The sequence below is a fragment of the Lithobates pipiens genome, unplaced genomic scaffold (genome assembly GCF_037356315.1).
Source record: "Lithobates pipiens isolate NorthernLeopardFrog02 unplaced genomic scaffold, aLitPip1_a1.2 Scaffold_16, whole genome shotgun sequence".
NCBI classification, from domain to species: domain Eukaryota; kingdom Metazoa; phylum Chordata; class Amphibia; order Anura; family Ranidae; genus Lithobates; species Lithobates pipiens.
Window position 1 is genome coordinate 177,718,896 of NW_027507748.1, and position 12,274 is coordinate 177,731,169.

At 41.1% G+C, this 12,274-nt stretch overlaps 1 protein-coding gene across 1 annotated transcript in view; it reads right to left on the minus strand.

Annotated features, from left to right (window-relative positions):
* LOC143982248 (arylsulfatase D-like) overlaps positions 1 to 12,274 on the minus strand; it is a 48,630-nt gene that overhangs the window by 15,439 nt on the left and 20,917 nt on the right. Inside the window, exons 3-6 of the mRNA XM_077480813.1 lie at positions 11,585 to 11,706; positions 8,355 to 8,477; positions 1,646 to 2,066; positions 140 to 276 (exon numbers count right to left, since the gene is read on the minus strand). Of these exons, the coding sequence (XP_077336939.1) occupies positions 140 to 276; positions 1,646 to 2,066; positions 8,355 to 8,477; positions 11,585 to 11,706 (803 nt within the window). The remainder of the gene's footprint in view (positions 1 to 139; positions 277 to 1,645; positions 2,067 to 8,354; positions 8,478 to 11,584; positions 11,707 to 12,274) is intronic.

Consider the following 12,274-nt stretch of genomic DNA (forward strand, 5'->3'; position numbering starts at 1 on the left):
TAAATAAAAAAATACACATAGAAGCAAAGTTTATAAAAACAAAATATATTGATGAGACTATTTAAAATTACTTTTCCTGTTTCTAAAAAAATAAATAAAAAAAATACATTTCTTTTAAACAGGGCAGAAATTAACTTACCAATCATCCAGTCCATTTCCTCTATATTGTCTCCATACAAATCATGTTTACTTCTTCCTCTAAACCTCTTAGTGGTATAATAAGGAGTGTGTGTATGCAAGAAAGATACAAACAGTAGAAAGGGCCCATTTGTATTCCTAAAATACAAAAAAATTGTCAATTTTACTTTTTAAACTTAAAGTGCATCTGACGCCAAAACTTTTTTTTTTTTTTTTTCTTTTTTTGGGATAGGACAGTGAGTGCTATAAGGGGCAGGATGCTAGTGACATCACTCCCCTTATATGGCCACATGCTTATATTAATCAATGGCAGATTAAAAATAGAAAAAAATCTACCTTCCGTAATCTAGTTCCGTAATGTACAATTATGCATATGTTGTGGCAATGCCCCAAATTGCATCGTTAGTGGGGAGTATGGATAAAACTGTCCCCTATTTTGTAGACACTATAACTTTTGCGCAAACCAATCAATACACGCTTATTGCAATTTTTTTTTTAGCAAAAATATGTAGAAGAATACGTCATCAGCCTAAACTGAGGAAAATTTTTTTTAGATATATTTTTGGGGGATATTTATTATAGCAAAAAGTAAAAAAAATAATGTGTTTTTTCAAAATTGTCACTCTTTTTTTGTTTATAGCGCAAAAATTAAAAACCGCAGTTGATCAAATACCACCAAAAGAAAGCTCTATTTGTGTGAAAAGAAGGACGTTAATTTTGTTTGGTAGCCACGTCGCACGACCGCGTAATTGTCAGTTAAAGCAACGCAGTGCCGAAGCGCAAAAAGTGCTCTGGTATTTGGGCAGCCAGATGGTACGGGGCTTAAGTGGTTAAAAAACACTGGGGGTTATTTACGAAAGGCAAATCCACTTTACACTACAAGAGCAAACTACAAGTGCAAAGTGCACTTGAAATTGCACTGAAAATGCATTTGGAAGTGCAGTCGCCATAAATCTGAGGAGAAGAGCTGAAATGAGGGGAAGCTCTGCTGATTGTATCATCCAGTCATGTGCAAGCTAAAATTATGTTTATTTCAGTGCAATTTAAAGTGTACTTTGAACTTGTAGTTTGCACTTGCAGTGTAAAGTGGATTTACCTTTAGTAAATAACCCCCACTGTTTTGTCCATGGAGGGCAGCCACACCAGCAGTATATACTTAACCTCTCTTGATTGACGGTGATGAAATCTACCCATCATTTCCAGGCATGGGGAAGCATGTGACAAACGATAGGCTAGGGCTGTCACATAGAGTAGGAGGGATACTTCTCTGGCTTGTGCAAGCTCCAGAATAGAGCTTACACAGGGAAAATGCATCCGCACTCATGACAGCTGAATGGAGCAGAAGAGGAAAAGAAGAAAAAAGAAAGGAAGGATTCGCACCGTCATTAAAGTGAACCTGTTGCTTTGCACTTCATAGACAAAACATCAGTCCACTTTATATATAAAACTCTAAAACCTATAAACCTATGCTGGTGCTTTATTGTAACAATGATATGTTTATCCTTACCTGGTAATAAATGTTTTGGCCTCCTCCACTATCTGGCTAACTTTTAATTCCAGATCCATCGGTTGTTCCACAATGTCAAAGTTTCTCATTAATATGCAGTTCCAGTGTGGTAGAAATGCAAGGGCTACATACCAATATAGGAAAAACATTGAGCCAAAAAATGCCAAAATAAAAAGCTTCCATGGAATAATGATTAGATGTAAGAGTTTGATAACTAGTAATGTAAGCACAGTGATGGTGAAAATCTGTGCATAAAACGTCATTTTTTTCTTGTCATTCAATAGCATTTCACTTGGTCTTGATGCTTCACAATCATTTATAAGAGTAAAAGGAGTACCAAAAAAATAATCAAAGCCGTGATTTAATGGGTGGTGGCAAAAGTCATTCCTTGATTCACAATTTACACCTAAGTGCCACTTTCCTGTTTTAAAACAAATTAAAAAAAAATGAAAAAAACATTTCAGATTTGTTAGAACAAGACAAAATAAAAAGAATTATTAAAAAGGAAAAGGATAGACCCAAACACCAATGTACAGTAACTTAAAATACCGCTGGAGTGTAACATTTAAAAACAATATACAGTATTTTCATGTCAGGGTTAAAAGCACCAACCTAAGAACAATGGGGGTTATTTACTAAAGGAAAATCCACTTTGCACTGAAAGTGCCCTTGGAAGTAAAGTCGCTGTAGATCCAAGTGGGACATGCAAGGAAAATAAACAGCATTTTAGCTTGCACATGATTGGATGATAAAATCAGCAGAGCTTCCACTCATTTCAGATCTACCCCTTAGATTTAGAGCGACTGCACTTCCAAGTGCACTTTCAGTGCAAAGTGGATTTGCCTTTCGTAAAAAAACCCCGATATGTTGCTATTTGGGATAAGTGGAGTGATTTTGTGTAAATTGGTCGAATCAATCTTGCTATTGGTATCATTTTGTAGAAAAAAAAATACTTTCTAAGTTGCTTGGGCAGATTATCCTTAGAAAAAAAAAATCACTAAATAATAATTGGCTATAGAGTTATTTTTACAAGGCGTTTAACGGGCGTTGTTGAGATGTTCTATCATGTCCTCACCACCTATTTTAACATCACCACTACAATGAAGGCCATTGTATATTCATCATTCACTGAACGTGACGGGAGGATAAACATTGCACCCATGCCATATGCATACCCCCATAAGCTGCCTGTACAGCTTGAAGGGGGGCAGTTGGGGTACGGTAAAATGTGGCTCAACTACTTGTTTTTACATTGCCATTTCCAAAGCAATTAAATCTCGGTAGCTCTGGCTGGGGAAGAAGCTGATCAATTGCAATCTGTTATGTGTGGTCAAAGAGACCTGATGTATCCTTAAAGTGTAAATAAACCCATCCAGTAACAGTTTCAAAAACAGAACTCTCACCTTAAAACAGTGAATATCCAGCCTGAAATTGCAAAGGAATATCTATCCTTCAAATGTATCACTCCAGCATCTTCTAATACCCTGTATGCACGACCAGTTTTCCTGTCGGAATAAACTCTGAAGGTTTTTCCGACGGAGTTCCAACAGAATTCCACTGAAACTGTCTTGCGTACACACGATCACACCAAAGTCCGATCATCAAGAATGCAGTGACGTACAGCACGTACGACGGGACTAGAAAAAGGAAGTTCAATAGCCAGTAGCCAATAGCTTCTGCCTCGTACTTGCTTCAGAACATGCGTCGTTTTTGGTCCATCGGAACAGCATATAGATGAGCGGTTTTCCCGAAAGGAATTTGTTCCATTAGAAATATTCAGAACATGTTCTATTTCTAGGTCCATCAGAATTTTCGAAAAAAAAAAAAGTCCAATGAGGTATACATGCAATCGGAATATACGATGAAAAGCTTCCATCTGACTTTTTTTGTCGGACATTCTGCTCATGTGTACGCGGCATTACTAGTATATTCACACCTTCCTGAAACCCATAGGGTAAACTAGCATTCGGACTCCAAACCACCAGACTTTAAACTGTTACCAAATGTCTATAGGCTCTAGTTAGAATCAAAGAAAAAAGAAAAATGCCCTCCATAGTGTAATAAATTCAAATACAGGGATATTTATTGCAAATAAAGCAGACTCACATTACACTTACATCAAAATAAGCTTTAAAATTGAATAGGAATAAAAACACGCCATTTGAGAGCCTTCTAACTTCACTTCCCATCCATGTCTGTCTCAGGCCACACCCTACGCATTGCATGACAACACGTGACTTCATCAGGGGAACTGGATTGGCTGTTAAGAGATTATATTTATATGCTTCAGACAGAAAGTGATGCCGCGGCCATTATCTTGTTCAGTTCTAAAACGAGGCTTCACGGCCATTTTCTTAGTGATATGTCTGTATAATCAATGGGGTTGATTTACTAAAGGCAAATCCACTCTTTACTACAGGTGCACTTGGAAGTGCAGTCGTGTAGATCACTGCAGATCTGAGGGGAAACTCTGAAATGAGGGGAAGTTCTGTTGATTTTATCATCCAATCACGTGCAAGCAAAAAATGCTGTTTTTTATTTTCCTTGCTTGTCCCCTTCAGATCTACAGCGATTGCACTTCCAAGTGCATTGAAGTGCACTTGTAGTGCAAAGTGGATTTGCCTTTAGTAAATAACCCCCAATGTGTCTAGCAACCATCTTGTGGTCAATATCAAAATGTATTATGGTCAGTCTCAAAGTATACTTTCCCGACCGGCTTCTAAAAAATGCAAAGATGATGCATGAACTTCAAATACCAAACAGAGTTAAAATATATAACAAATATGTAAATAAAAAAAATAGAGAAAAAATTTCTGATTGTGGTTTGAATGATTAGGCCAACCTAAGTGAGGTCATCATATAATCGCAGCACGTTCTCCATTCTTGTAGTATTAATGATAAAGAAAAATAAAATGAAAATAAATAAAATGAAAATAAAAGTAAAAATAACTAAAAATAAAAATAGAAATAAAATAAAAATGTGATGAATCCTATTGTGGAGCTACTATTGCACTGAGATCTTTTCTGGAAAAAAATACTAAAATGTCACACACCAGAAATGAAGTGCGAAGCGTAACATGAAATCAAATGAACAGTAAAGTATCTCAAAAGTTACTTAAAAAACAGTTAAGGTCGAACTCTTCTTTCAAACCTTCACATGTAAAAGTCCTTATTGTGTGTATCCATTTAGACTCTTTCTGGCCGATTGTTCTCACCTTATGACTTCCTCACACATTGATTATACAGACATATCACTAAGAAAATGGCCGTGAAGCCTCGTTTTAGAAATTAACTACAAGAGAATGGCCACAACATCACTTCCTGTCTGGAGCTTATAAATATAATCTCTTAATAGCCAATCTGGTTCCCCTGATGAAGTCATGTGTTGTGACCTAAGGCGTGGCCAGAGACAGACGTGGACCGGAAGTAAATTGAGAAGGCGCTCAAACTCTGTTTTTATTCTTATGTGATTTTAAAGCTTATTTTGATGTGAGAGTCCACTTATTTGCAATATATATCCCTGTATTTGAATGTATTGCACTATGGAGGGCATGTTTCTTTTTTATTTGATTCTAACTGGAGCCTATAGAGATTTGGTAGCAGTTTAAAGTCTGGTTTGGAGTCCAGATGCTAGTTTACCCTATGGGTTTCAGGAAGGTGTGAATATACCATTAAGAGGATCCTGAAGTGATACATTTGAAGGCTAGGTATTCCTTTGTAATCTGAGTCTGGATATTCACTGTTTTAAGGTGAGGGTTCTGTGAGCACATAATAGGTGTGTGAAGGCACGAAAAGAATACATATTAGAGACATCCCTAGCACAAAGAACCATATGGATTAGATGTTTTTGGGACTTGATTTAATACACCATGTTTGCACATTTATATTACATTATTGTTTGGGATAATTTATTACTGCGCAAGATCACTTGTTTATTAATTTTTTATCTGTGTATTGTTAACACAAATAGGTTTTGCATGCAGTTTTGAAATATCACAGTTTTGTTAATTCATTCATGTTTTTAGTATCAGCTCACTTGGTAGCGCGAAGAACCTTCACCCTCAATTACATATTTGGTATCTATTTACTCAACAGGTGGGGGAAATTTCACTTTACTTTTTTAAGGAAAGGAAGTGATGAGAAATCAGACTGTGTCTGTGTCCCCAGTAGGGACACAGACTGCACCAAAATATTTATTTTGTGTAAAATATTACAGAATTATGCCGCGTACACCAGACCGGACTTTTCGGCAGACTAGGTCCGACGGAATCAGTTCGTCGAACAATCCGATAGTGTGTGGGCTAATTTAATAATTTTTCATTAAAAAAATCAGACGAGCCTAGAAATAGAACATGTTTCAAATCTGTCCGACGGACTCAATTCCTATCGGGAAAACCGTTCGTCTGTATGCTGGTCCGACGGACCAAATATGACGCAAAGGGAAGCTATTGGCTACTGGCTATTTTAGTCCCATCTTACATCATCGCGTTCAAAACCAACGGACTGTCGAACGTTTGTATGTGGCCAAGTCTGTTAGTTCGGAAAGTCCGTCGGAGCTCCGCCGAAAGTCCGTCGGGAAGACCGTTGGACCTAGTCTGCCGGAATGATCGGTCGTGTGTACGCGGCATTAGATGGACCTCTGTCAGGGTATTAAAATTGTCTGTGTCTTACTATCCCAGACACCACTGCTTTCCTCATTTGTCATCCTGCTAATGCCGCGTACACACGATCGGAATTCTCGTCGGAAGAAGCTCTGATGGTTTTCCCGACGGAATTCCAACTGAATTATGCTCAAGCTGTCTTGCCTACAAACGGTCACACCAAATTCTGACAGTTTAGAACGCGGTGGCGTACAACACGTACAACAGGACTAGAAAAAGGAAGTTCAACAGCCAGTAGCCAATAGCTTCTGTCTCGTACTGGATTCTGAGTATGCGTGATTTTTTTGACATGTCGGAATTGCATACACACGATCGAAATTACCGATGGAAAGTTTTTCCGTCTGGAAAATTGAGAACATGCTATCAATTTTTGCCTGGCAGGAATTCGGACAGCCAAATTCTGATGGAGCATACACACGGTCGCATTTTCCGATGAAAAGCTCTCATCGGTCTTTTTCTGGCTGGAATTCTGATCATATGTACGTGGCATAAGGCTCCATGCACACTGGGCTTAAAAAAAAAAGTCTGTTCTCTCGGGAGTAAAAAATGCTCATATAGAGCATTTTACGTTTTTTCTGGGTTTTTTCCAAGCTCCAATCAGAAACACAACCAGAAGGTATTTTTTTCTGCTTCTAAATGTTAAACTCAAAATATGCCTCTTAACGTCCTAATGTGCATTGGCACATAGGATAACATTGAGCTGCTCCTACAAGCAGAACACTAAACTCCTGTAGAAGCAAAAATGTTTAAGCTAGTGTGCATGGAGCCTAAGGCCCCTTTCACACATGCAGACATTATGTCTGTATTTCATCCATCCGTTTGCGGATGAAATACGGACATACATGCATTCCTATGGGATAGCGGGTGTCTGTGGATGAACATCCGCAGACACCCGCTATCGTCCGCCTCCGCAATTGTCTGATTCTGCAGACGGAGGAAAAACCTATTTCTGCAGAGCTGATTGGATGAACACAGACAGACGGTCCATGCTCATCCGATCCCCCATAGAGGAGAATGGAGAGCTGACAGGGCGGTCCCTGCACAGTGTGCCGGGACCGCCCTGTTATCCGCCGGGTCAGCGGGGACAACAGAGCGATCCCCGCTGAGCAAGCGGATCATCACGGGGCGGATCATTACTGATCCGTCCCGTGTGAAAGGGGCCTAAAGGTCACAGACAGTAAAAAAAACTTGACAAAATTAATTACCGTATTTATCGGCGTATAACACGCACTTTTTTCCCCTTAAAAGCGGGGGAAAATCGTGGGTGCGTGTTATACGCCGATCCCCCAAAATTCTGAGCCTCTGGGCGGCTTTCAGCCGCCTTCGGCTCTTCTTGCCAGCCTTCGGCCGTTCTCAGAAGCTTTCGCCCGCCTTCGGCTCTTCTTGGTGGCCGAAAGCTTCCGAGAACGGCCGAAAGCTGCCTGAGAAGATCCGAAGGCGGCCGGCGGCATTTTAAAAAAATAAAATAGACACGGCTGCAATGGGGGACAAGACTGCAATGGGGGACAAGACTGCATAGGGCTGCAATGGGGGACAAGACTGCATAAGGCTGCAATGGGGGACAAGACTGCAATGGTGGACAAGGCTGCATAAGGCTGCAATGGTGGACAAGGCTGCATAAGGCTGCTATGGTGGACAAGGCTGCATAAGACTGCAATGGTGGACAAGGCTGCAATTATGGACAAGGCTGCAGATGACACTGATGGGCATATAAATGTAAGTTTTTTTTTTCCCCTTAAACTTCTCTTCTAAAAGTTTTTTTCCTTAAAATTCCCTCCTAAACTTGGGGTGCGTGTTATACGCCGGCGCGTGTTATACGCCGATAAATACAGTATGTTTCCCGAGTCTACCAAAATCCTAAACTTAGATTATCTTAGATAACCCTCTACCAGTGTACTGCTAGCATATATTCAAAACTAAAATATAATTTTTGTGTAGACTAATACTTTAAAAAGGCAGACAGTGAATTCACACAGAGGTTGAATTGAGAAAGGTGGACATTAAAACATTACATACATAAAATATGGATACTTCTCAGCAATACTCACCAATAATTCCTGTAGAATAACCTTGTTGCTTTAATATCTTTGCAAATGTTGTTTCATTACTGGGAAGACCACCAGATGCAGCGTTCCACTGCAAAACCCTAGAACCACTGTGGCCTGACATGCCTACAGACAGGACAATGGAAAAAAGGGAAGTAATAATAGTAAAATACTTTTGCTAATTAAACAATTAGAAGACAAAGCAAAGAGATGTAATAACTTTAAGCCCTTGTACACACGGTCGGAAAGTGTCCGATCGGAACGTGTTGTCGGATAATCCGACCATGTGTGGGCTTGATCGGACTGTTTCCGTCAGAATATCCGACCGACAAAGTTTTAGAGCTGGGCTATAAAATTTTCCGACAACATGGTCCAATCGGACTTTGTCCTATCGTTTGTAGAGAATTCCGATCAGACAAAGTGCCACGCATGCTCAGATCAAATTCCTAGACCAAAGCTATTGGCTACTAGCCTGAACGTAGTCCCGTCTTAACGAAATAACGCCACCACGTTCTGAACTATCGGATTTTCCGACAACTTTGTCCGACCGTGTGTATGCAACACAAGTTTCGGATTTTCTTGTCAGAATGTCCGACCGTGTGTACAAGGGCTAACACATTTCTTTCCTGTGTGCATCACAATGCAACATCCATAGGGGGAAAAAAATCCCCTCAATTAAAAAAACTTCTGCTTTATCACTTTTTCATCAGAGAAAAATTTGGGGACAGGAGATTTCAAAAAGTATTCTAAAAGAGCACCAGTTTTCTCAAAATAAGTGTAAAATTATTTTATTTTAATATCTAGCTTATACCATCCTTATAAAAAATAGCAAACCTAAAAACGAAACTCTCTAGACATGTCAGGAGCTGCACTTAAGGCACCCTATATTTAACAAGTTGACCACCATTACACTGGTGGATTATTTAGCCGGTTCAATAAAAACTGGCCAACATTTGGCCTGTGCGTATGGCAGCCAGTCCAACAAGAAGCCAGCTGTTGGCCAGCTTCTGTAGGGTGAGCATGCTGAAAAACCAGCAGGCGACCAGCTCACAATCAGCACTCATAGCCAATGGCTGAGAGCGATGACCGAAATGTTCTGGTGGGTAGGCCGACCTCCTGTCAAAACACAATAGAACAGCAGGGGAGATCAGACTAACAATCCCATGTTAGTACAGCGGCTCTGACCAGAGCTGTCAGGTTTTTTTTTTGTTCAAAACGCTGGGTTGAATGCAAAAGAAAAACTAGTGGCGCGTACTGGGCTCCCTGTTTTCTGCCATAAGACCCCTTTCACACTGAGGGCGGTTTTCAGGCGCTATAGCGTTAGAAATAGCGCCTGCAATCCGCCCTCAAACTGCTGCTCCATTCACTCCAGTGTGAAAGCCTGAGGGCTTTCACACTGGAGCGGTGCGCTGGCAGAACGTCAGGAAAAGTCCTGCCAGCAGCTTCTTTGGAGTGGTGAAGGAGCGGTGTGTTTACTGCTCCTCCACCGCTGCTCCCCATTGAAATTGCGGGTGGTAAAAGCGCCCAGCAAGCGGCCAAAATGCGACGCTATGGGCGGCTTGGTGTGAAAGTCGTCTAAGCAGCTCAGAGAGACCACAGCTGATGAGGCAGATGTGGCTGGGCATGTAAATTGCAGCCAGGTGTGCAGTGCTACATTGGTTGTCCTAGTGTAGCCAGTCCCAGCCAGGCAGTAGCCCTGTGAAAATATATCCAAGTAGATGTTTTTGCAGTTTACTGTACTGATCATTGCTGTAGCAGCTCCTCTCTATATTATGTCCTTGTAGAGCAGGGATATGCAATTAGCGGACCTCTAGCTGTTGCAAAACTACAAGTCCCATGAGGCATAGCAAGACTCTGATAGCCACAAGCATGACACCCAGAGGCATGATGGGACTTGTAGTTTAGCAACATCTGGAGGTCCGCTAATTGCATATCCCTGTTGTAGAGTTTCACAAAGACTGTGCTATAGAGTTTCACAGGGACTGCTACCTAGTGTCCTTATTCAGTTAACCCCTTTCACACTGGAGGCATTTTTCAGGTGCTAAAGGGCTAAAAATAGTGCCCATAAAGTGCCAGAAAAACGCCTCCCTTGCAGCCCCAGTGTGAGAGCCGGAGTGCTTTCACACTGGAGCGTTGCGCTTGCAGGACGTTAGAAAAAGTCCTGGATCCGGCATCTTTGGAGCAGATTAGGAATAATGTATACGTGCTCTGTGGCCCCTGACCATTGAAATAAATGGGTACTGCTGCTGAAGCGCATGCAAAGCGCTTCGGCAGTAGTTCCTTTCGGGTGCATTTAACCCTTTCTTCAGCAGCCAGTAATGGTGGTAAAGAGCTGCTAGAACATTTGCCCTAAAACTAGCGGTGCTTTACCGCTAATGTGGCCCGCTACCAGTGTGAAAGGGGTCTGAAGCCCCATACTCAGATTTACTAAAACCATATAATATGAGGTCAAACCTTAGGAGTTTCAATTTGTATGCAATCAGGCAGGCCCTTGCACTTCATGGTTTTGGTAAATCTGAAGACAAAAATCTGCAGAAAATCTAATAGTGGGTATGGGGCTTAAAGTGGTTGTAAACCCTTACAAACCACTTTGACCTACAGGTGAGCTTAGATTAAGGCTTGCCTGTAGGTCCAAGAAATATCTCCTAAACCTACACGGTTTAGGAGATATTTGCTGAAAGACAGGCACCGCTGTCTATGGCGCATGCGCCGCAGACAGCGGCACGAGGTGCACTGAGCGAGCCGCAGTTAATGCCGATATGCCGTGAGTGGCGGCGCCGGAGCAGCGAGACCCACCAAGAAGATGGAGGCTCCGGACTACAGGGGACAGCGGTGACTTCGCTGGCTCCTGTGTCAGGTAAGTGACACATAATGGACTACTATGCGATGCATAGTAGTCCATTATGCTTTACCTTTGCAGGGAATCAAAGATGAAGTAAACCCATCAGGGTTTACTTCCTCTTTAAGAGAGGAATTTCTTAGGAGCTCCTATTTTCTACATGGGCTGTTTAACTTGGTTCTATACTGATAACATACTCCTTTTGCATTTCTGACCCTGTTTGTATTGTTACCCCTGCAATGCACCTACTTAGTAAAATTCATTTTAAAGCTACCCTGTGTCTGATCATTTGCCCTAATACGCATTCTTGTTAGAATAATAAAAATGCATGTTTATTTTATATATGCAAATGTTCCAAATACCAAATATTCTGATGCATTTACCAATATATTACCTGTTCTTATAGGATATCGACCAGTCAGAAAGGCTGATCTACTTGGGGAGCATAAAGCGCCTGCAGCAATATGATGCGTAAGTTTCACACCTTCCTCTGCTAATCTGTCAATGTTAGGAGTCCTGAAAATTACAATGCCTAAATTAGTAACTCATACCTGAAATAAGAACAAATAAACTAAGAAATGTAAAATAAACCAGTGTTTTCCCCATTCAAATATTCAGCATCTGAAAGCAGAAGCACAGTGTTGCAAACTTAACACACTGACCAGATCCAGGCAGGCCACAACACTGAAAGGGGTGTATAGATCAGGATTCTATATTTACTGTATAATTCATTTTCTGAAGGTTTAAGTGGTTGTAAAGGCATATTTTTTATTTAATTTAAATAATAACAATGTTCTACTTACCTGCTCTGTGCAATGGTATTGCACAGAGCGGCCTCCTACCTCCTCTTCTGGCCAGCCCTGTCTGCTCCTTCTCTTCTCTGAGTGCCCCCATAGCAAGCTATGTGCTATGGGGGAACTTGTGAAGTCGCGCTGCCAAGCTGAACTGTGTGCATCTATAGACACACACAGCACAGCTCAGCCCAGTCCCCTGCTCCATCCTTACAGGATTTGATTGACAGCAGTGCTCCCTCTGCTGCCTCTGTGCCCCATGAATACAGGTAGAGAGAGCAGCGCTGTTGCAG